Raw genomic sequence first — 26,447 nt, 5'->3', positions numbered from 1 at the left:
ACTGAGTGTTCCCATGCTACAAAGCTGTGCCAAGGCCTTTTGTGAATGGATTAGTTACTATTAAGCTGCCAGGCCTGATAAATTAGGATTTATAAAGATTATTACAAAATACTTATGCCCTCCTAATGCTGGTGATTGAATTTGTGAATCATATTGAATTACTGCTGTGGATTATGGAAAGGTATGTTGAATAGGGTGGGAGAAATGACGTCTGGCGCTTTGTTTAACAACACAGAACGTATTGACGCCCTTGAAGTGACTGCGCTATCTAGTCCAGCCTCATACAATCAGCAGGAGGAACCGTTTCCCTAAAGAAAACAACCATGACTGCTATCTTCAAAGATTCCCTGCAACCTTAAGGCTTGAAGACAAATGGATGGTGTACGATTTTAATTGCCTAGTAACACCCTCCAGTGTAAGAATCTAATTATCTTTGGTCCATCGTATCGGGGAAGCCTATAATTGTTTCAATATTACACATCCAAAGGGGCTGAAACTGCAGAGTAGCCAGATAATGGCTTCTTAAACAAGTTTGCCTCTAAGAAAACATTCTTTTTAAAAAAGACCAAGCTTCATCTTCTATTCATTTCCCCAAAGAGAAGGTTGGCAACAGAGAGCAAGAGATTATTGACCGAGAACACACTTCATTCATACACTAAACAACATTTTCTGTACACACGTATCAATGTTTTCTCTGCCAGTAATGGTATGTTCTAACAAGCTGTCATTATTAACAAAAAACAACACACACACAAACAGACAGACACACACACAGGATGCACGGCTATCCTTATTAGGAGATTGAAGAGGTAATAAAAACATGTACACACACACAAACACCCACAGTAGCAGACATACCTCTGTTGCCCTCTTCACTTTCCTCCTTGGTTGCAGATTTTGTAGACGGCGGTGTGGTATCTGTGAATCAACATAAAAATAAACGGTGGTTTACAGACGTAGCAGTGACATCTTTATCCCCCTAACATCATCAGGATGCAACTGTTACATAACACATGAGGAGTCAAACTCATCGTAACAGTGATAATTCTAACTTTTGCTGACCATCCTACCAGAGCATTTAGTTGTTGGATTTTAAACCTGCCCGAGAAAAAAAAAAAGAGACTCCCGTGAGAAAAAAATGGACAAATATGAGGATTTGAGACCAACTCCAGAGCACAGTCTGGGACAAAAGCACTATTCCATGTGAGAATGGCAGTCAATTGAACCTTTGAATAGGCTCCAGGCTGCGCTGATTCAAACTCTGGCTGGTGGAGCAGAATAAAGGCCAGTCCTTGGCACTGGTGCAGAGGCCCATTAAACAAGGCCAAACTGGACCAGGGCACGGCTGGCAAGATGATGCAACAGAGCTAGGAATTATCAGGGGTTATTTCTGTTGGCGTGATATGGTCTAGTGCTGTGTTAGTATACTGTATGCGGTGTGAAATAGCGACAGAAAACAACACAGTCGCTCAGGCGCTAACAATAGGACAAACTCTCTAATGCACTTCCTCTCAGCCAAGTCTTTATGATTGAGCCATTACGCGCACATTGTTTCACTCTGGAATATCACATTTTACAGTGCACTTATGAAACAGCCCTTTTATGTTCACCTAAAATAGAATCTCATTGAAAACACAGATGCGTGTAATTGGCAAATCATAGGGGTGACTTTGGGAGGGAAAACATTTTGATAGCACCCTGGGTTCTACATCTATGGTAATCTGAACTCTTCCTTCGACTGACAGTAAAACTAACATTATTCTCTGCTTAGTTGGTTGCATGTGTACTGTAACGTCTGCGAGGGAAGCAGTTAGACCTGGAGAGCCCCTGCTCTGAATCTCCTCGTACAAGGAAAGAAAGACTTGCCACCAAGTGTTTCCTAAGACCAACTGAACCTTGGAGGAAACTGCTCGAGGCAGAACATTTCAGAAAAATGAATTTTCTTTTGTCCAGTAAGTTTAAAAAAGTATCTGCTGCTAAACTCCCTGGGATGAATTATTCCCGCTAGTCAACCGATGCACACACTCCCATGAGTCTTTCTGTTCGCGTCATTGCTTATTCAGGACATCACTGCACAGACAAATGTCAATAGTTTATCCCGATAAGCAGTATCTGGGAGTTTCAGGCTGTGTGCCAAGATGGTGCAGTGATAAAAGCATTATGCGCTGACAGTTGTGTTTGTGATATCGCCCGGCACATACTGCGGAGGGATGTTTCCCTGCTGTTTCTTTGTCACTTGCTTTAGGTGGTCTGAAGCCAATGGGGAAGTGAGCTGGGTGAAGAGAATGGGTTGTTGTGGAACGTTGCTGTGGACATAAGCTCTTGTACAGTAATGTGCCTGACGTGACGTATTTTTAACTGCAAAGTGTCAGGCCCCGGGATTCAACTTGTCACCAAATGAATAAACATTCAATTCCATGTGCCGCGTAGAACCCCGCGAATCACTGTCACGAGCTGAAGCTCCGCCACTCACTCAGCCTCTGTGCGCTTTAATGGAAGTGTTGAGGTGAAAAAGCAACCATGAAATATCCTGTCACTCACCTCCCTTCAGCTGCTCCTCGGTAACCTCCATGTCATTGTCTGGCAGAGGGGCGAAAAAGACAGCGTGTCAAACTGGGCTGTTTCATAATGTATGATATAACCGCTTATCATCTCCTTGATTATAACGTTAGAGCGCAGTGTGTCTGTTTAAACCAGTCAACAGTGACGCTAGAATCTGAAGGGTTTCCTCAGAGTGGGAATGAAATATGACTTGGTTTTCTTCTGGTACGAAAAGAAGAAGAAAAAAAAAATTCTTATTTACATGACTGCTAGAAGCCTTTTACCTCCTCCCTCCTCATCACACCAGCTGCCATGCTCCCAAATCAAACCACATCACAACCCTTCACAGCCTCCCTGCATTCCCCCACCGGACGGCCTTGGATCTAGTGAGTTATTACGCCAATTGACTGTGTATGTGGGTGTGCGTTTCATGAGGCATTCTTTTTCAATTAAAGCTGTACTGGTATGCTCAGCATAAATGACACAAAAACCTCCCAATTCCTCAAATTACAAGGACTGCGGGCTGCCGCGGACGGCCGTGCCTTTAAGAGAAAAAAAACACTTTGATTTTCTCCATCGGCCTATTGTGTGAGACAGACTGAGTGAACTGGAGGTGTTTCTGGGTGGATGAGTCGAGTCGCACAGTGGGAGATAAGACGGAAGCTTTGAATGCCGCTTCGGGAGAGGCACCGCAGAGCGAGAGACGAGCAGGGAGGAACTGAGGATGCCTGCTCAACGCTCCCATCATACAAACACACACTCAGATCTCCACAGCTCAGCATACCTCAAGATGCTTCGAGTCATGCCAGAATATATATACTATGCTATTTAATCTGCACGGTTCACACGGCATGAGTTGAATGCTCGGTATGAGCGCGGGCACACGTATGATTTACAGTATGTGTGTGTATGGCGGTGCGTGAGACTGAGCAATGATTGCACTGTGGTTAACAAGCAAAGGCAGGCGTTAGCTTGATGAAAGGCTGTTGTCATCTGAGCTGTGGAATTGTAACCATCAGAGCTCCCTGTGGATCCAGCGACAGGCTTTTCTTTTGTATTACACTGAATAAAAGGGTACACTGCATTAATCTAACCCTGCTCGGGGAAACAAAGAAAGGCCCACTGATACAGTATAACAATAGCACAAGAATGGAACATGGAGAGTCTCTGCTGCTGCCACATCCTATAACATTATTACCACTCCTCAACACTCCTGTCAACAAAGGGGAATTTATGTGACTTAGTCAAGAGTAACAATATGTGACACCTTTCTTTTATGTCTTCTCTCTGCCTGGGTGGAGACAATGCAATCGCACAGTTGCATTCACGCAAAAGGATTCTTCACAACGTATTATATGAAGCGGATGAGAAATGATCAGCTGTTTGATGGCATTTGGGGAAATATGCTCATTTTCTTTCTGAGGGTTAGATGAGAGGATCTTTACCGCACTCATGTCTGCACGCTAAGTATAGGAGAGGGTTAGCATAGTTATGTATACAAACTGCACCCATCTACAGCCCATTAATCAACATCTTAGTCTTCTCCCGCAAGTGAAGAAAAACTCCCACAAACCCCTGTAAAATGTATACATTTTTACGTATAAATAAACACTTTGAGTTTATTAAGCTGCCTTCCGACATAAACTGAACCCTGGGTAATCTCCTAAAATAATTTGCAGCCAATCCCCTAATAAAAACCCCCAGGTACTGTCCAAGTGAGCTCATGTGAGATTACAGCAGAATTATGTCTGCAGAGTTCACAGCGCGTGAGTGGGCATGTTGATGACATTTCTATTATATAATGAAAGAGGCGCAGAAGAAGATGTCAACTTGGGAAGAATATGAGTGATATTTTGGTGATAAGGGCGATGACAGTGTGCTGTAAACAAAAACACTGGGATGTCGGATGCCACCCTTCATCTGAACGCTCCAGAGTGTTTCCTGTTGTTGTGAACGAGGCTGACCCACAGAATCTCCTGCTGCGTTCTTCACACGTGAAAGACAAAGTCCAGAGAAAGCCCGGACCAAATCCAGACATTTTCCAGAGTTCATGTCTGAGAACGGATTTAATGAGCTTTCAAAGTGCTGCTATTCAGAATTCCTTTAATTTTTTTTATCGGACCCTTGAGAAGAATGACTGATCTTTTCATCAATTTCTTGGAGAGAAAGTGAAAGTACTTTTCCTTTAAGATGCATTTTTCTCTCCCACGTTGTTATAGCTTCCCATTATGTGAAGGTGTCGTGGAAACTGTTTGATATGAAATTATGAACTGAAGTGCAAAACAGCCAGGAAAGTCTTGCACCTCTAAATTGTCAAAATATAATATGTTTAGCCAATACTGTACATGTGGATAAGCAGGTAGTCAGGGTGTATTTGCACATTTTCTACAAACTTGTGAACATTTTCACATTTCACAAGCTAAAGTTGATCTTCATGTCTGCTAAAGCCGACGGAGTCTGAGCCCCGGTGCTTTCAGGCAATCACACCACTAACACACCGTGGTCTCCTCATTTCCCTGCCCAGAGGGAAAGCCTCACCAAACCGACACAGACTTCATTTTCACCCCTCACAGACTTCCTGTAGCCTTTCATATCCTCAACAAATGACACGTGTGTGATAGAAGCGCGTGTACCACAGCGCTACTTCTTCCACAGCAGTCGGGGGTTCAGGGGATACTTCTTTTTTGGGGGTAGGTGTGTGTGTGTGGGGGTAGGAGTATGGAGTGTATTAAGGGCCATGTAAATAAATGTCAATTGGAAAGTCAGTGAAACAGTTGGAGAGAATGCAGCAGCCGTTGCAGATCTGCGGGCTGTGTTAATATTGTCAGCACTGTGGCTGATTGAGGAGAAGAAGAGATGGAGCCCAGCTTGTGGGCAGCCACCCGGATCATATTAGTGGAGGAGTGTACCCAGAATCAATTTCAACATGCTTTTACTCTCCACAACCGCAGCAGCCTGACTGCTTCCATGCCTCCAAATAATGTGTGCCAAGGCAAGCATGTGGTCAATCATGATCTATGAACCAATGTGAATACTTAATTGAAACATGTCATATGATTAACTGCATTGATTAGGCTCTATATTTTAATCAATTAATGCTTTTACTTACTTTACATTTCTAAAAATAGAACCGGGGGTCCTCTGATTGGAATTTCTCAGTGTTTCTATGGGAGTGAGTTCACACACAACGCTGCTGGTCTTCCCAAGCGGACAGCAACACTGTCATCACACCTCTGAGATGTTTACAGTTTATGAGTTTTTAAAGTGATTCATATTGATATTGTATATATACAATATCAATATGAATCACTTTAATATATATACATATACATATGTGTGTTCAACAGGCCTCCTCTAACAAATATATGAATAGAAACATCTGTAGAGCTCCTTGAGCCGCTAACGCATAAAAATACCATCGTCTGTCTTTGCGAATGTCATCATTACTCATCGAACAGCTGCTCTTTTTGTTCGTCTTCTTGAACATTGCGGCACATACCATTTGACTACTACTGATGTTTCATTGTAGGGTCACCCAATGAAACACGGGGGCCACATTGGACGCATGAGCGGCACATCGGAACACCTAGCGGTTCGTTGCGGAGCCCATGTTATCAGGTTAGAGGAACCACACTGTGCTTCTCACGGTAGAAGATTGGAGTCCTTTCTCTCTGCCCACCACATGTAGTTCACAGCCAAATAGACAGTGAAAAGGATCTTCCAATAGTTTTAATGTCTATCTGTCGAATATGTCACAGCATAAATACGTGCAACGCTTCCTCTGCCTGTTTCAAAGTAAAAGCACTATAGGCTTTCTGATGACGGAAATCATTAATTTGTTTTGACATGTTTTTTATTGTTATTACTGCAGAACCAGAAGATGCACAGCTTCACACCATAGTCCCGGTATTTAGTTGAGTACATAGGCTACTTATATTTTAGGAAATACAGGAGTGATACCAGAAAGCTCACGTTCTAGTGCCGCTATAGGTACGCAGCAGACGTGCTCCCTGTGTGAACAACAGATGGTTGCGAGACGCAGCAGATCAGTAACGCAGCCGTCGCATGCTGCACACGGATCCAGTTATATGCATGTTTTTTGTGTGTCATTTGCCTGTTTAAAGGTGTGCGTGGGTATTCTTGTCAGCACAGGCCATTTTTCAGTTGCCTCATCCTGCAGAGGTGTGACCATACTTGGGTCTGCCTAATAGTGACAGCATGTGTGATAAAGCAATTTCCTGTATGCAAATGTGCTGTTTACCCGTTCCTGCTCCAGTCATCGTAACTTGACAGATTGCTTGAATATGAGCAGCTATATGATGAAAAATGAGAACAATAAGCCTCCAATAAAGAATCTTTTATGCCTCTTCTCAGCTCTACACATGTTTGTAACAGATGTCACTGAGTTTTACCTGACCACACACACAGACACAAACACACACACACAGATCTCAGAAAGATCAAGGCAGCTTCGCACAACAACTGCATAAGAGCTTGCTGAGAGAGGAGGTGATGGAGAAGCTCTTACGTGATAGGATGAGGAAGAGTTACAGAGAGTGGAGGGATGAGGTAATTGGCGGCATGGAAACAAGGAGAGGTGTAAGTGAGAATAAGTGAAGAAGAGAGGGGGAGTGAATGGGGAGGGGCGGTGTGACAGAGGGCTTTTGAAAGCGAGAGGATGTTGCAGAAGACAGAATAGGCCTGGGCCTCTGTGTGATGCTCTCAGTGCTCTACCTGCCTCTCTGTCTCTGGCGGTGAGGATGATGAGATGTTCTGAAAGCGCCGGCGCACACCTGCCGAGCTAATTCACAGCCTCTGATTCACTCCCACGATTCCGGGGAGGCGAAATGCAAGTTTTTGCACAACATGAGGCTTTGCATTCCCCTCATGGTGCAATCATACCAATCAATGTGTCTTTCTTTAAAGCACATCTATCAACCACTGTTAAAACCCCTCTACGTGGCGCAGTCTGGCGGGATAAAACACATGAATTCACTCCCTGTCTTGGGCGTCTAGTCGACAATCACAGCACCAGTAATTATGTTATCTTTGAAATCCTCCTCGTGGAACAGAATAGAACATTTTTTTAATAGAGAGTGTGGTAAATGGTTTGAAAAAACACTTTTGCCTCACTCCAGACAACAACCCTGAGTGGGAATGTCACACTTATTAGGCCGCATCTTCTATAATGGAGCTAATATTCTCAAGCCCACTCATACACACAGAACAGTGATAAAAGTGGCCCTGACTCTAAAGGTCAAATGTGACGTGGCAGACGTGACACAGTGTTGTGGAGAAGCACCAGGGATGACATCACACTGGGCTGTGGTCGCCCTACAACCAGCCCGAATTAAATCAAAAACTGACCTATGGCTTCTTCACAAGCAACCCATTGTCATGTCGACTATGGGTAAACAGCATTTTTTGAAAGAGTTATAACGTGACTCTGAAAACTTTTCTTCTTTCTATTCCTAAACCTCACAGAGGCTGTTGTTTAGTTTCCTCCCCGCTCCCAGTCATGGAGCGATGTAGGGCATTTATCCACTGACAGCACTTGTAAATGGCGAGAGTGATAACTGGAGAACAACAGCTCCAGATTCTCATCTCAGAGCACTAATATGATGAGACGGGCGCTGGGTGCACGAGGGCAGGCAATATAATTAAGGTCTCTCCCCAGAATGTAATCTTTCAGGGAAGAGCCTGGGCGGGGAGCGGGACAGATGACAGGAGCGCGCGGGGAAACAAAACACTCTCCATCTGGGAGCAGCGAGATGTAGGCCGGAGAGCTGGTATTCCATTGGGGAGGTGGGGAGGGAAAAGTGAGGTAAATGGAGGTAATGCTAGGATGGTGAAGCCAGCCAGCCTCTTTCAGCTTCCCTGGCTATTCAACTCAATCCTCGGTGGAGCCCCCATCAGAGCCGGTGACTGCTCCTGGCCCCGCGAAAAAAAAAGATGATGGCATGAAAGGGGGGAGGGAATTGAGAGAGGGACAGAAAAGAGAGTGGGAGCGGAAGATAATGGCTGTTTGTTTATTTCGCACACGGAATCGAGGAGCAGTAACCAAGGATAAACAGTGGTTGCTATGCATCCATGAATTTTTTTGGGCTCTTGCAGAAGTCAGTCACTCCTGAGGGCCGGTATTACAGTCAATCAAAACTGGCATTAACGTCTCATCAGAATATCAGCAATTATGTAAAATATCAGCTCGCTACTTCACTGACAAGAAGCCTGACTATTCCAATCCTATTAAGGCAATCCATAGAGGGCCTGACACTTGTTTTACCAGCTGTCATCATAAATTCTCACTGTTAATCTCCCAAATGGTTTTGCGGTAGCACTGAATTGTCTTTACATTTGGAGGTGTCACGGGGGGTCCTGACAGGTCGTCATACTGCTGCTTCCAGAGGCATGACACATGTATCTAATCCTGCAGATGCCGTCCTGGGATACACGAGTCAGAGCTGCCTCGCTCTATGTACAGATGGTCACTTAAGTGTCTGGTGACAGCAACACAATACACACAATCCTTGAATGGATGAATCGTTAATCTGTCCATAAGCAGAGGAGATGCAATGATTCATTTGGTTGTAAAATTATTTTTATTTTTAAAGCGAAGGATGTGTATTCTTTGCACATTTATCAATTTAGCCTGTTTAATAAATATTACTTTACTTTTTAAGAATATTTTTAAATCATAAATGATGAACAAAAACACTATTGGGAACAATGAGAGTAGTTTATTGAAGCTGACGGCTAAAATCAATGTTTATTTAACCAAAAAAGGTTCTTTTCTTCCTTTCCTAATAATAATACTTGATGCATTTTCTTTATCTATTTATTTTTTGTTTTTTTGTTTTTTTCCCTTTGTTACTTGATGAGGTTGTTAGGCCTGTTAATCAGATTGTGATAATAAATGTACTGGTCTGATTCAGTATATACGATATGTGGTGGAGTCATTTGTAAGTAAACACACTTACCTTGGAACATGACGGACATTTTCTTCTTGTAGATGTTGAAGTCGGTCTCGAGGAAGACGCAGAAAATGACCTGTGTAATCTGAAAAGGTAAAAAAAAAAGAGATGGGAAAGCAATTAGTGGACAGGCTCATTCCACTATAGTGAAGGAGATGACAGAAAAACGAACCGGACATGTTTAGACCTGTCGGCTGGACACAGCCATAGACATTCAGAAATCTAAAAAATCTAATGAGTTGCCCTCTATGAAGACCACCCCAACGATTCCCTCTGAGACAGCTTTTAGAAGAATATTGCAGCACGTTACATCAGTGTAGAGGCATTACTGAATGGACTCTTTGGTTAGAGCAGAGCAAAAAAACGCCCTCAGAATCATGGAAAACGCAACGACATGAAAGTGGAACATTAAAGATGAGCAATGTAAATTCAAATTGAAAATTACAAGAGAAAATGGCAAACAAGTGATTTCACCGCAACACTAAGTGTAATAAAAGCCAGAGTTAGATACAGGACAAAATGGAAAAAAACCTCAATAGAGTTTGTGCATAAGGAATTAGCAGAAACTACCATTAGCTGGTGATCATTGATGACCTTAAATTACATCTACCTTTCATTTCTGTGTCGTAAAGTGACAATAAGTTATGTCAGTGACAATCAGTGAATTGTATTGGGATAATGCAAATGCTTTGAAGATTTGATGGTTGCCATGGTAATCTCTGCGTCACAGCCCTCACGCTTCCACGTGACAGGCTTGCAAGTTTCGACAGCGCTAACAAGATGTCAAAGAAAGTGACGCGTCTGGAATTACCCTCCAAATGCTGAGTGCCAGACAGGCCACAGGAAACTGGCACATCACAGAGGCCCCTGCATACTAAACTGAACACGGGAACGATTTTGACCCGAGAGGATGATAAAGCTGGACGGCATCATGGTCTCGAGTGCTTTCAGTCCCCCAGACACAGCCAAATAATCAAACATATAAATGATGTTTAAAAATGTCACTGATAATCAACGAGAAAGCAAATAATACAGATACCATTCGTGAAGGTGAACTTTCCATACTGAAATCATGTGTCTAAAAGGAGTCACCCACTGAGCTGTTGAACGATCACAGAGAAAGAGGTCACCTCCTTCACTTTCACTCTTCTCCAGTGGCGTCTTAGATGTGCAGACATCAGTCACAGAGATGCATTACACACCACGGCAGCACATTATCGGTTGACTGAATAATGGCAATTTTACACAAAAGCCATAATGCTAGCTATCTGCCCAGTGTCCTCCTCCGTTCAGGAGGATGTTATGGGGGAATAAAGGGAGCTCGCCAGCTTTAGCCCCATTCCTGACCGTGCCCAGCACAAAGATCTGATTCAAAGAGGCACCCCTCTGGTGCTCATAGACATATATCTATTAATAGTTTATGATCTATGCTTTGGAGTAAATGTTAGGAGCTGCAACCAGGACGGTAACATTTTAATTCACTGGATGTCTTGGGGGGGGCCTTGTTCATAAAATGTAGACTCCCTCTCTCAACCCCTCAACCCCCAACAGAAAATGAAAGCAAGCTTTAAGTCTCCTTTGAAGTCGTGGGCTCACTGACATCAGATTGTGTGAAAAGTGATAATACTCCAAGATAGTGTGTACCACTGGGTGCTGGAAGGCCACAGGACAGCCGCTCCCCAGGAATTTCCATTACTCTTTTATGAAGCTCCACTCTGAAACTGACTTCCCACTGTGAATCAGGATGAATCATGAATTCATGAACAGTGCTGAAACACACAGAGAGTGCACATGTGCATGCACATACACGGACACCACTCATGTTGATGGCGTTCCCTAGCGTGGCATTGGCCAGATCAACCCAGCCCATGCATTTCCTGGCAAAGCAGAAGTATTTCTCTGAGTTAACTGACAACTGGTGCAAAACAAAACCGAATAGAAGTCTTAGTATCCACGTCATGTCGACTCGTCTCTCTGGCTCCCTTTCCCTCTCCGTCAATCTCTTTGTCCAGATTCTGCTGCAGCATCTCCGGATTCTGCAGACGACCCGGGCAACTGCTTTTCTTCTACAGATAAGAGACACATCATATGATCTTTGGCAGATATCATCCCGACCAGGATGCCAAATGAAACCAGATACCAGCAGAGAACATCGACGTTCTGTCTGTATCCCCACAAACACTCTTGGCCGAGGCTTCACAAACACTGGGAAATAAATCAAAGACAACAGAGAAGGTGATCTGCCACTTTTCCTTGTAAAAGTAAATTCCACTGGTCTTCACTTAAAACAGCTTGTTCTTTCAGTGTCAACCAGAGACAGCTTATCTCCTGAATGCACACAAACACCCCTGTTGTTACCGAAGGATCCACAAGAGCGTTTCCTTGAATCGTCTGAACCCAGATCGCATGCACCAGTCATTTTTAATAATAAACACTGTAACATAAACCTAGTTATCATATGATGAGGTGTAAAAACTATCTTTCACACCTGCTTTACACTGATTTCTTCTTGCAAGATTACACAAACAAAACAAAAGGAAAGATGATCCACCACATTGCATTACACTGTATTTGTGTAATCATACTTAAAGGTGTAAGATATTAATTAAAAACACAGGGAAAAATGTATAAACGGAACAAAACACACTCTTCTTGCCCATTAAGTTGACCAAACTCAGCACGGCAGAGTCGAAAATGTTACTAAATACTTAATTTTGGATTTTTATGATTTTGGACACGAGGCCAAATAAATTGGTCTGAGGCTGTGAGGTACGTGTGTGTGTGTGTGTGTGTGTGTGTGCACGTGTGCTTTGAATGTGCACCCTGCAGTCGCCAAGGTTGAACAAGTTAATGGAAGACTAATTAGAAAGCTGGGATCACTGCATGCTAGCCTGCCTAGTCATTACTCATCCCTGATTGGAGGCCCTCTGCCAAAGGGGTGAGGACAATATGATTGGGTCCCCTGGTTGCACTTAGGGAGCCTGGTCGTTTTTGACAGAGACGTGTTCTGCACAATAAGATGTGAGACTGTGTAGCTGTCGTGACCTGACACACTTTGATCTGTATTTGGTGGGTTTCCAACTCGGGGAAGCTTAGAGTTCAGTTGACTCAAAGGTTTTTTGACAGGAACAGTGTGTTTCCGCGAAAAAGGAACATTACAATGCATTAGACATTGTGTTGGAGCTTTGATTTTATATGCATTCATCAAAGAGATATTTCAAAAATGTGCCCATGTATTAATTTCATTCTGGATGAGCCACTCGCTCCATTTGAGTTTCAGTATTGTGACGAGGGAATACTTTATTCTCCATTAAACTGTAAAGGCATTCTTTTACCGTCTCACTATTTGTCAACACTAATGCTTTACTGTGAAATATTTAATGATGCAGGTTAAAGATCTGATTTAAATTATTTCATTTAAATCCTCTGCACAACACTTTTGCACATCGCCTAATCATTCAAAACCAATGCCTCTTAGTTGTAATTGAGTTCTGAATATATGATGAGATCTGACTAATTAAAATGATAATGCCAGGGGTTCAACCTACGCCTTTGTAACTCATTTGCAGGAGACTCAAAGTGCAGGAGAACAAGACTTGGCAGTGGCTAGCTCTGTCAGTTTGCGGCGGATGCATGTGCCAGTGTTAATGAGCAGCATTAAAAGATATGAAAGTGCCCTTTACTCACATCCCTTGTTCCGGTGAAATACTGTATGTGATTTTTAATTTGTGTGTATCTGTGGCTCATCATTCTAGTGCAAGGCTCACCAGGTGCCCCGGACTTCTGCTGGCTGACTAACAGATGAGCTGTCATGGCTGGCCACCCATGCCCATAATTACATTGGGGGCACTGCCAGGAGAATCTGACGTGCAAGCACAACACACACACTTTTTTATACTTGCATTTCCTTCTTGATTCTGTCACAAACAATAATAGGGACAGGTTGCCCTAACATGTCTGCTCCAGCTGGAGCCTGAACCCATGGGAGATGTGAGCCTATGTGTCCTGCGCTGCCTCGTTACCGAGCCACCGGCTGATGCAGAACCCTGAACGGTTGAATCCAGATGGACGACAGCGACAGCAGACAGAAACAATATTAACACTGGATGAAATGATTCATTCATTTGCTCATGTTCAGTGTCGTCGTGAGACAACACCAGTGGTGGATGAAGGGTTCCTGAACAAGTCACCAACCCATCACAGTGGCTGAGCATAATGAACTGTATAAATCACTCACACTCACACTCTCACACACACACACACACACACACACACACACACACACACACACACACTGGACATAAGGTAAATTGTTTGTTTTGTTTGGGATCTTTTCATCTCAGACACGACATGTTGTATTTGACATATGAGTGCTGTGTGTGCAGCATACACACGGGTAGCACATGTCATCGTTCCCGACAGATTGAATAATTCCAGCGAATTATTCCGGAGCCAGAAATATCCCCCCTCCATAAAACACAGCCTCCGAGCTGCATCATCAAAGCCATAATCAGCGAGTGCCCATCTCCTTTGTTGTCAGCGGCGCAGGATTGGATGGAGGGGTTCACTTTGAGGCAGGTGGACCATATCCAGGCCTTATTACTGATGTAATTACACACACCTGCGTCCCCCTCACCACTACACAGCTCGGGGGAAAGAGGCGAAAACCTCAGCTCGGCTCTGACAGGTATAGAGAGAGCTGTGCAAACCCTCACGCACACACACACATATGCTATTGTCCATCCTTCATGGCCACGACAGCACAACTACTCAGCCCACGTTTGGCTGCTTTAAAACGCGCTCGTCACCGTGACATCCCTGGTGACCATGCTCTCTACCAGAGGAAGAGATTATGTTGGCGGCGGAGCTGACAGCGGCGGCCAGGCTCTGGCACCGACTGTAGCCTGGTGAAGCAGCGAGCAGCTCCTCCATTTGACTTTGATTGACCCTGTCTGCCTGAGAGAGCTGCAGCTCCACCTGCAGCAGGCTGGTGAATTATCATTTCAAAGAAGGGCCCAGAAAAGGTTATTCCTTTGAACGAAACGCCTCCATCCATACATCAAAAGAGAAGCCTGACATTGTGCTCTGAAGAGGCTGGTTCCAACCAAAGCCTGGGAGAAAATGCTGAGCTCAAATTCTTACTTTCCAAGGCTGTAGATCATGATAAGAGCAATATAATAATAGTAAGTGGAGTCAGCTTAATATTGGCAGTTTTAGCAAATGGTTATGAACATGATTATGTATGAGTGCTCGGCACAGTGGGACTAGATAGAAGAGAAACCAGTAAGCTACCTGTTTATTTCATTAGTGTAAAACATCACCTTGCTGCTTGTGAGGCACATTCAGTGCAGAATATGAAACATTTTGACAGGAAAACGCTGCCTTTGTAAAAATCGAAAAGATAATATATCAGCAATTTGTATGTTAATTCAACAATTGCTGCACGTGACTCACATTTTTTTTACACATTAGACCTGAATAAATACTGTATAACTACAGCCTCAAAGGTGCGTGACGAAAACTGCAGTACAGCACGCTTGAGGCATCGAGCATTTCAGCACACATTTACAAAAAAATTGAAAGACTCAGTATTTGACTGTCACAGGCTTTGAGTTGTCTGAGCCAGTTTCTGCTGCCAGCAGCTGAACAACTGCGATATCTGATTTCTTTCATAAACACGGACAAAATTTCAGGATGAAAAAGCAACAATTCATCCCTTGTATTTTGTATTGTTTTGATATTTATTCTTTCTAAAGAGAGGGGCAGGCTTTATGGACTCGAAAATATCCAGTAAATTCTTGCAATAAGAACACAATGCACAGCAGCATTGTTTTACCACAGTAATTTCTCCAAGAGCAACAGCAAGAGACATCACCTGACAGCAGCTGGAAATATTCAGAGGTGTTTTAGCACAGTAAATTCTAAAAACAGTAAGTGACATCACCTGACAGCAGCTAAATGGTTAGTAGCACATTAACAGTTAGAAAAGTGGAAATCTTTCCTCACCAATCAGAGTGTCAGCCTCTTAGAGGAGTTCTAGTGGAAATGTCAGTGCCACCGGTGTCACTGGAGATTTGAGGTTCACATTGCTACAGCATCTTTTTAGTGTTTGACCAATGACGCAACAGACTCCACTCACAAATTTGTCAATTAATATGGACGGTCAAATAATTATAATGATAGAATATCATTGTGGAGTCTATTGGGAATATGTGTGAAAGAGAAAGATTGGGTAATTTTCCTATCATAAAGATGAGAGGTAGTGCAGCTGCGGACGAGGTCAGAGGGGAATGATGAAGGAAGGACTAATATGAGGGCTGTATCTATGATCCATGGCCACATTGGTAATGATCTGACCTCTGGACAGCCCCTGGTCTGTAACAACCTCTGCTGATGAGGCAAAAGTATGTGTGAATGGATGTCTGCGTGTGCATATATGTGTGTGTGTGTGTGTGTGTGTGTGTGAAGGGTTAAAACCTGTTCAATTATACATATAAGAAATGTGAGTTCCAACCCTGAGTGAGTCGGGCTGTTCACTACAGAGCCAAATTAAAGGTAGTGTTGATAAGTTGTTTCTTAAACACTTTTTTATCTTCTTTCTTGAAATCGTCTTCATTTTCCCGATAGCCATCAATAAAAAAAAGTTGTCAGAAAAAAAAGATAAAAAGCTGGTGATGTGTTTTGGGGGCGTAGCTTTGATGAGAGGGCCGATGGGAGGGGGTGGGATGTGTGTGCATGTTTTGTAGCCTGCTCGTGCTAACTTTTCCGGGATTACCAACCCTAGCTTTAACCCATCTTTCAACAGGTCAGTTAATCTTTTTAGAACGACCACAACATCCTCTTAAATATTTGCAGAGAATCGTAATAGTGTGTGCCTCTTACCTTTACTAGATCAAATATCACTCAGCTGAGCTATGATATTCAGGTGTATATCTACCTTCGGACTGCATGCAGAGCCGTGGAAATGTCATCACTGAGTTTGTCTGCCGTTACTTAAAAGAATCCTGTGGAGATTTCAGGAGCTGTTTGTTCACATTTGACATTTCTCACTGAAATTAAATGTTTGTCTTCTTATGGGCATAAACATAGTGACTGCATTTTCAACCTTAAACCTTTTTTTTGGATGATCTGAAAGCGATCAATCCTTTTCTTCCTTTTTTATTGGTTCACTGGTAGCTTTTATGGCCAGTACCAACAATTAATATGCATTGTGTCCCTCTGCATTGGCAGAGATGTAAGCACGATAGACTGAATGAAAAAGCACGTCACTCTGTGCTCAGGGTGTGTGTGTGTCTTCTTGCCTGCTCCTGATGACACAAGCAATATGGGGGCCCCCGTGTCAAAAGCATTTCTCAGGAATCAAATTTATATCTACATTACTTCCCATACATTTTAAAAGATAAAACTACTACTAATGCTCAAACACGCACGCTGTGCCAGTAGGTGGCGATAAAGCCTACATCAACGATCCCTCAAATACCGGAGAAGAACGATGTGGTCCGAGTAGTATCGAGCGAGGCAGATGCTTAAGATTGGTGCAGCCATGCTAAATTTTGCTGCAAACTTGTAATCAAAACCAAGCAGTGCTAACATAATGTAAAGAAACCAGTATAGAGTCACCATTGTTGTTGTTTCTGGCGCATGCTCATTACAGAAAATAAGTTGGTAAGCTGTGATTTCCAAATGCTCAACTTTACAAGTAAACAGAAACTGGAGTTTTAGAAGAAGTCTGTAGAAGTGTCTGTTTTAGTGACATAAAAAGCCATTTGAATGTGGAAAACAGACTCAAAAACAGAGGGAAAAGTTTGTTTTGCAAAATATCTGCATTGGTGTGGACAGGGTGTATGTCTACTTTAATTCACTGTGTATCATTAGATCAACAAACCAGATATGTTGTTGCCTCACAATGTTTTCTGATGCCAGGATCCCACAGTCTACATAAGCGTGAGTTCATCCCCTCCTGTTGAGTCCCTTTAATGCAGTGACTGGCCTCTGACACGTTGGCTGCACTCGCAATTCCCTTATTGACCGCCAATATGCAGTATTACATGTCAAATTGACGGATTGGTGCTTCGTGCTGATGTGTCAGGCTCTGTGTCTGCTCATCTGCTCTCCAGAATCATGCCGGGGTTATCCTGCCTTGGTTGTCAAATCCACTAATATTTTCATTTTTCCTTTTTCTGTTTAGTCAATACCTGCCCAGACTCTGGGAGCCGGCCAACCCAGCCCTCTCTGAGGAAGGCCAGTGGTGTGCAGCCAGTTATAGACATCCTTTAAACTGAACCTGTTACGGCCAGCACATGTTGATGAAGTCATTACACAACGTGTGCTATTTGTCAGATAGGAACAGTGTTCACTCTACAGCTGCACGTTTGCCCTGTCTGGGGTTTGAGTTGGTTCAGGGGGGGGGGTTACTGGAAGGAAATATGTGGTGTGATCCAGCCAGATCCTCTCCAGTTTGAGTATTACACTGAAGCTGCCAGGCGGATGGAGAATCCAATCATAGCTTCTCATGGTGAAGTTACCTAAACTGCATACAAAGCCTGGATGAGGCTGCCATGTATTAAAAGAGCACATGGAGAGACAGAGAGGAGGCACCTGTGACCTGCAACTCAATAAACCCACTAACATGCCCACATTCCTTCAGAACGGATGTGCTACAGCCGCTGTGCATTCTTATTAACCATGATCTCCAGCCTCGCAACCCAGTCGCTACTTGAGCAAGATAATGCAGATGAGATAGGAAGTGTGTGGGCGGTGCTATCCCTTACAGAAATGATAATAACTTTGTCAGTTCTCTATGTTTTTACCTACTTCTGGTGTGTGTTTTTTCCTGTGGAGCTTAATGCCATAAGGTCAAGAGGAACACTCATTAGAAAGTACTCTGCTTTACATCCACTTTTCTCTAACTAATGCTATTACCCCTTTGTTACTTTTATAACAGGGTCCATACAAGATGCCAACGCAATGTTCAGGCAGAAAAGCTATTTTTTTCCTTTTCTTACTGCTCATGCACCGTCTGCTTTAGAGCTGGAACCAAATCCTCGAGGAAAAGGTTCATTAAAGCCCTGTTTTGCTTTGAAATCCAAACAGTGACACAATCAACTGAGCAGTACTCATTATTTCATCTCAAGTTTAAAGGAAACTTTTCTTTTTTTTTTTTACCATGCAGAGACACACTCTCATTATATTCATAAAACCATCCTGTGATGCCATGAGTAGATTCTAGGTGCATAAAGGCATCTTACAGGGTAATAAAAATAAAAGGATAAAGAAACAGCCCTATAATTAAGATAACTATCAATGAACATGTGTTACAGCCAAAAAGGTGAGCCTTTTCACATTAAACTGTCACAATGGCCACTGCGAGGGTTACGGCAGATTTACACACTGCTGAATATAGCACAGGATGAGTGTAATGGCAGGAAATAAAAAACAGAAAATCTGATCCTGAGAGCGATACCATATGGCTGTGTGGGCGACATCAAACAGGGAGGCAGGCCTCAAAGCAGAGGTGCTGTTTGACATAACTTACAGAGTGGAATGAAGATCTGGTCTGGACTCTGTCAGATGTACCGAGCAAATTCACAGTCTCTCGTCCCATGTGAATTGTAGAGAGTGTCGGGGCTATTTATTTACCCTGACAGGACGGCAGAAGGCAAAATGCTCTTCGAGGGGCCAGTGGATTAGGATTACCACAAAAGCAGAGAATATAGTAAAACATTACATCCTACATAAGTCATTACTACAGAGAGACAACATAAGTGAATGTTTGCTGGAAACCAAAACATGTTTAATGGCAGTTTCACTACTCAGTTGAAAAGTAAATGCTGCAAGAACCAAAGCCGAAAAGCATGTACGTTGATGTGGTACCAGGATTGAAAATAAAACTCTAAAAGTGTCTGGCTTTAGTTTCCTCTGTGTTGGACTAACTGGCAGCAGCCGACTGATAGGAGGTGCCCGAGGTGTGTTTGCTCAGGAGATGGGAAGCTGATTGCTCACATGATTTATAGCAGGTTAATCAACTGAAGGAGGGTTAAACAATGGAGATTTGTGTAAATGAGTGTCACCCACAGAAGTTTTTTTTCTGTTCTGTTGATAACAAACATCTGTGAAATAGTAGACCGAGTCAAACGCACAGTTATGGACTGTTATATTATCATGACCCAGTTGTTACATTAACAGCTGGGCTCACACACATATCACATCGGAATATCTGGAGTCCATTTATTGTAAATCGGACGGAACATTTATATACAAGCACATACTCTGAAATCTGATTCTTAGTATGTGTTGTTTGTATGCGTTTGTTGTTTTTAAATCCTCTGTCCATCTGTGTGTTTGTTTGTAAGATTACACAAAAACAACACAACGGATTTCCATGAAACTTGGTGGAAAGATATAGTGTGTTTCAGGAAATAACCCATTACATTTTGGTGCTGGTCCCGGTGAGGGGGCGGATCCAGGCGTTTCTAATTCCACTTTCTTTAACATTGCAAGATAGGACGTTTGTTTGCTTCTCACTATTTCCCCAGGGAATCATTCATGGCACATGATCCCCTGGGAATCTGATATCTATGAGTGTATACAATTTGGTGCAGCTTTATTTTAGTTAAGGTGACTGTTGGGCCTTGGCATAGGTATTCTAGTTTCTTATGTCGTTTTTTGCTTCTTCCCTTTCAGCATGTACCGTATCTCTATGAGCCTTCAATAGCAACATTACGGCCCACGCTACCTGCACCCTGCTAGAATTTACATGTGAAAGCTTAATTGTGTTCACATAGGTGCTGTTAAATGTCATTTGGAGGCTCCTGTGAATGTAACCAAATGTGTCTCTGGCAGCCTCGAGATCAACCTTCATCTCGTTCACGGATTAGCTGCATCTTTGCTCTACCCAAGTATAATCTGATTACCCATTTTGGTTTCGAGGCTAGGTGCAACAAGGATCAAAAACACATGTATGGGAGAGATCATCTAAATAAGGATTAGCGTTTGCAGTGGGAGGAAGAAGACTTCTAATTAGGCAAGTGCTGTCAAGCTCAGGTTCTAACTAACAACAAAACATGCCACTGTACTACAAAGGCCTAGAGTTGGACGATTTTAAGAGAAAATTCACTATTTAGAAAGACTGTTGGAAATGATCAATCACTAAATGTATGAAAGTGAAATGAAGGAAAGATTTTGTCATCATCTCCACCCTATGGCATCATCGCACAGAGAGAGGTAATTCTCCCCAGTCGCCCTGATTGATGATGATGCTGAAAGAGACTGTCATATATCATTATTAGTATCAGTGTCCTCACGGATGTTTGCTGTACGGCACCTGGGGCTAGAGCTAGATGCTGCTAAGGCCCAGTGAAAGCCATTCAAGGGTCTTTCAGGTTATTCATGTTAGGAACACAATCTAGTCAGGCCGATCAGGGTGCTCATAAGTGTGGCGTGTTTCTAAAACAGGCAGCACTGCGCTTTTCAAACAGCAATCGACAAGAACAAAAAAAAAAAAAAACATTCAAAAGACCCCCTCGAGTAACAATAGAACAGTTAAAGCGGGTCTAATTAGCATGGTTAGTGGAAGAAAGCTCTGTGCTCGACTCTTGAATATGAATCAAACTGCTCCACTTGTTGGCAGATCAAATACAAACATCAAAAATGTAAAAATATCAATGACTTGTTGACTTTAGAGGGATAACTGTGGGCTAATATGTAATAGACAGGAGGAAATAGAGGATATAAGCTGCTGCAGATATGTGCAGAGAGTAAATTATTCAGTGTTACTTGACATGATGTGATTATTGTTATGTTGGGAGACGCAGCAGGTCATGCTTGAGAAGACACAATGACCTTTTGAAAAAAAAAAAAAAAATCATCTACATGAATTATAGCAAAGTGGTTTTGCTGGAGGGTAAAGAGCCATTAAACAGAAGAGGGTTTATTTATATGCAGCAGCCACGAGGTGCTGAGGTCGTCTGTGACCTGCATTATAGACAGTCATTTACCGCACAGCTCCACAGGCTACAGTGTTTCTCCACACTATTCAACTCTCGACAAGGACTGCATCCCAACGAAGACTCCAAACAATATGGTATCTGTTTTAGTCTCGCTGTCGTTTAAAAATCAATGTCCTCCCCATTTTCCCCTCTGTAAGCTTCCTTGAACCTGCAGTGGTACCTGCAGTGTATTCAAATTGTATGGTTTGTGCTCAGGGACAATGAGGACTTCACTGCCTCCCTTCAGGTAAGTCTCTGATACTGCAACACGTGTCTTTGTGGAGTAAGAAAAACAAAACAGGCGCACTTCAAATTTAGGGGCGGCTGCTTTTGACCACAGAGATACGAATGATGGCTGACTTGACCAAGGTAACCTAACCCCACCCGTCTCCCCATCCCCTACTTCGGACTGTGAGATCTTTAAGGCAGGTAGGAGTTAAATTGTTCCATTTTATGTGCCCTGAGCTATAGAAAACCAAGTAGTGAATGTAACTATTGTTTTTGTGCCACACCGAGCAAGATGTCCTCCACAATAAAACCTGACTGAAACCGAAGCAAGAGCTAGTTATCTCCCAGCCTCATATCGATAAGTGCCTATCTACTAAAAGATTGTTAATGTGACATCTGTGTAACATGGGCCGCGGAGCGCTGAGGTAATTAATAATGCTAATCCAACATCACTTTATATGTGCTCTTAGAAAAAGACAAACAAGGATAAACAGGAGAAGAAAACACTGCAGAAAGGGTATGATGAATGGGCAGGCCCACTAAGAGACTGGGGATAAGAGGGAGTATTTCCCCCCTGCTGTTAATACGTTAATAAACAAGGACATCTACTATTTTCAAAGTAATATATCCAGTCTAGGTACTAATTAATGTTACTGATAAATACGGGCCGTTAAAGATGTGTCGAGGGACTAATTAGATCAGTGGGAGAAGAGTCGCTAAGCATGCAGTGGTATCACATGGGACTGTCGAGTAAAGAGGCAGAGCACCCACTCTGTCATGCGGTGGAGACCCAGCTGGCTCCGTCTAAAGGAAATCCTCCCTGCTCCATCAAGAGGAAACCAAGGGCTAATATAATACCTTGAGATCCATAAGTAACAACCAGTGAAAAAAAAAAAACAGATGCAAAAATAATGAACTGTGATAAGTCTTTACGTGGCAAACGGCCACTTAAAACAGCGTCTGAGCCGTGAAGAGGAGCAGGGACAGGGCCTTGGAGGGAGTGGAGAAAAACATCGGGCTGGTGTGTTGGGACACGCCAGCCCCCAGTAAGCCTGTCTTCACCGCACCTCTAACCAGGTCCAGGTGGACACTCTCATTCTCTCTTCAGTGCCAGATCCTCAGAAGTGGGTCAGCTAACGGGAGAGAGGGGGGGAAAGAGCTCTCAAGGAGACACACAGGATAATGCAGTTGAGAAAGAAGCTGTTATGTTGGTTAGCGACTAACTCAGTGTTGGCCAACGCTGCTAAAAAATCAATCTTAACATACTCCATGAAGCCATCTCTGCAGAAGGAGAAGAACCGAGAGGAATAAAACCCACTTTGACCCTGCGACCCCTGGAAGCGCACTCCTATATTATCATTCTACGTGCCTGTGCGTTGACCTTTTCAAATCCCTCTTTAAAGGTTGCGCGTTGCAGAGTCTGTGGGCTGCGCAGGCTCCGCAGGAACAGTCGGCCGAGGGAGCGAGCGCACCTCGCCTCTCCACGGACTGACCTACAAAGCTTTTGTATTAAAAGAACTGTATTTATCATTGCTCTCCACACCACTCTGTTCTACTCGCTGCGCGAACCCTTCCTCAAGCTGAAGCGCTCCACCGCTCAGGACTTTGAAAAGCTTTCCATGCTTGGTTAGAGGAATCTCTAAGAAGTAAACCTGTCGCTCTGCGAGAGGTGAAAATGTTATTCAGCAGCACATGAAGGTTTAATCAGGATGTGACATGCGGTATGTGCGGGGGCCATCTGAAACACAGGGCTGAGGAGAATAGGCCAAAATGTGTTCACTGATTACAATAGAGATGTGTGCTTTTGTCTTCGTTCGTTAATTACATTTGCATTTGTAATAATCTCTGACCAATATAAATGTAGATTCTTTCAAACTGATGCTTATTTATGAGTGAAAATCTCGATGGAAACCGCTTGATCTGGTAAAACTGAAAACTCCTGACACCTGGCAAGATTGTTGCTCAAGCCAGAAGTAAGGCCCGAGGATAAAGGGCTAACCCGAGGGTCTAAACATAAAGCAGCCTGCAGTTGTCTTCTTTTTTCTTTGTAGATTATGAATAAAGCTGTCAGGATGTCAGGTAGTGAGGGCCTTTGGAATAACAGGGGCTCATAGGGGTTTCAAGCAGAGGCAACAAAGAATATTTAACCATTCAGACCAGAAATATACAGTGTAATCATCTGTGTTGTAGCACCTTCACTACCAATAGCCTTGTGCTCTGTACAAATATGACAGCTAATTGTGGTTCCACTGCCACAGGGCATCACATTCTACGTAACTTCCCTCCAAATTTGGGGTTTTTACATCTAAGAAAATAAAACGGCTGAAATAGAGAATATCTTTCCGAGCTACAGTTGACCACAGAAGAGCCCGTATCATATCAGGCAGCTCTGATTTGGTAACAAAACAAAACAATTAACTGGAAACACTCTGTAACCAAGAGTAAACAGCCCAAGGCAAACGGAGCCACAAGTTTCCCACAATTCCTCCAATAATCTAATTAGGACACTTACTGGAACCATGGCGAGCTAATGAGAGGACCACGACACATTTGTAGTCGAAACACAGTCTCGTTTTATCTCCCCGCGCTGGGAAAATGGAATTATTTCCCCAAATGCATCTCGAGTTTGATATCTGCTCTCTCCTGGAATGGTTTTGTTTTGCTTGCCGTATCTCATCTACTTATCTCCACTCCGATCTCATTGTTAATTCTTCCAAGACGGGAACACAATGCAATTCCGCTTTAATGGTTAAAAATAGGTTTCGAGAAAACTGAAGTAGGTTAAATAAACAGCGGAACTCTGATGGGGATGAAATGACTGCAGCACGTCTCTTAATCAGATATTTATAGCTCTGAGTAACGGTGGCGTGTTGTGCTGCCTCTCTCTCCACGGGGATGTGGCTGTGGCTCTGTTCTGACACACGCCGTATCAGTGTCCCACTGTCTTCGCGACCTAAACATACAGAGGCGCATGTTAACAATAGTGCGCACACAGCAGAAACACGGTGTCCGGTGTGCATCCTGTCCTGTGTGCTGTGACTAAATCTTTAATTCATGCGCTGCGCCTGTGCCGGGGCCTCGCCTTGTTTGGGCCGATGGCTGCCTGTCTGACGTGGGGGGGGGGGAGGGTGCGAGGGGGTTGATATGGAGGCGTGGGATGGTTTGGTGGGGTTATAGTCGCATTTAAAAAACAGAAGCAGATGGCCACATGTGAGACTTTCTAGGGGGCTTCGCGCAGACTGCAGGTCGGCGGGTTCAACGGACAACTTTGAGATTAGAGCCACAGGAAGAGAGCGGGTGACTCTTTTATCACCAAGACATATTGAGAAAGCAGCTGAGGAAAGATCACAGCGGCACAGGGGGAATACAGACCCGGAGGTATATCGCCCCTGCTTTCACCCACTCCCAGATAAGGCACTGAGCCCGACAGCGCTTTTCATTTCTGCCACTTGCTTATTTCATTTGATTGAGCTTTAATGGGATTTTGTGGATAACGTCCCTTTGTTTTCCACTGTACCTTTTTCTAATTAAGATTCAGAATGACATGTTGAAGTCCTCGTGCTTTTGTAGCTGCAGTCTACTGCAAAATGCAGCTTTCGTGAAACAGGGGAGCAACCATCAAGAAGGGATTTAGTTTCTCGCTAATCTCTGAAACTGGAAAACACTGCGTCTCACTCCTTCCTCCGTGCTGCTCGGCAGAGATTCAAAAATCCTTGTTTCCCCCCAGAATATTCACTTTGAAGAAGTAAAACACCTATAAGCCATAGGAAATGGACAAAAAATGGCTGAGGTGGGATCTGTAAAAACAAAAAAGGGAATAGGCTTCTGCTGCTGTTTGTAATCTGGACATTGAGGGAGAACGAAACTTGTCTACTGTATGTCATGAATATGCAAATGCAGTAGCGCTGAAGCAGTAGAAATCGTCACTAGCCAGAACGATAACACAAATCTACATTTTTTAAAAACTTATTGAAATTCATCTTTCCTCAATGGTATGCTATAATTGGCACAGTTTAGGTATCTGTGGTGACTGCATGAATATGAATACGAATGTACAAAGTCACCATAGGATAAACTATATTTCAAATCAGCAGGCACATCTATCGTTCAGCTTCTTCGCAATTAAATTTGACATTCTGTACGAGGCAGCTTTAAGCAGTCAGTGGCGTGTGTTTATGAATATGGATTTCTTTTACCGTGTCAATTAAGCATTGGATAAACGTCCATGATATGCTTTTCAAGAGCTTAAGTGCAGTCAAACTAATTCTAATTAGATGGTTTATATGAGAGGCTCAGATTAGGTGCAAGGAGCTGTGGATGTCCCACCGGCACAAGCCTACGAGCCCATATGTAGGACCGTGTGCGTTTTGTAGTGAATAATAAATCGTCTCCCGTGTTTTACACTTCAGAGTTGTTCAGCAGCAGCGCTTAGTGGATTCACTTGCCAACATTCCTGAAAAAAAATAAAAATTCAGACATCTGTAAGGCATTTCCTAAGTTGATGGTTGATGTGCTTCGGACAGTGTCATTAAAAAATCCCAGGTTACGGCCTGTTCAAATAATACCCAGGTCTCCAGGTGTCAGGAGACATTCACTGAACTCCCATGGGCTTTGTGACAGAAAAGAGGATTTGGAAAATTTCATGAATAGACAAGGAAATGTGTAGGAAAACCTCTCTACCCCGAGAACTGCCGGAAAGCTTCCAGAATGAGGATTACGG

At 43.3% G+C, this 26,447-nt stretch overlaps 1 protein-coding gene across 2 annotated transcripts in view; it reads right to left on the bottom strand.

Annotated features, from left to right (window-relative positions):
* The window catches only part of macrod2 (mono-ADP ribosylhydrolase 2), a 413,125-nt gene that overhangs the window by 25,731 nt on the left and 360,947 nt on the right, over positions 1–26,447 (bottom strand). Inside the window, exons 9-11 of one of the 2 annotated variants that reach the window (XM_035172644.2) lie at positions 9,519–9,597; positions 2,542–2,580; positions 859–918 (exon numbers count right to left, since the gene is read on the bottom strand). In XM_035172644.2, the coding sequence (XP_035028535.1) occupies positions 859–918; positions 2,542–2,580; positions 9,519–9,597 (178 nt within the window). The remainder of the gene's footprint in view (positions 1–858; positions 919–2,541; positions 2,581–9,518; positions 9,598–26,447) is intronic. The other variant, XM_035172645.2, reaches the window with a different exon arrangement.

The sequence above is a fragment of the Hippoglossus stenolepis genome, chromosome 12 (assembly GCF_022539355.2).
Source record: "Hippoglossus stenolepis isolate QCI-W04-F060 chromosome 12, HSTE1.2, whole genome shotgun sequence".
Taxonomy (NCBI): domain Eukaryota; kingdom Metazoa; phylum Chordata; class Actinopteri; order Pleuronectiformes; family Pleuronectidae; genus Hippoglossus; species Hippoglossus stenolepis.
Note: the sequence above shows the minus strand (reverse complement) of the source record. Positions and strands in the feature narration are given on the sequence as shown.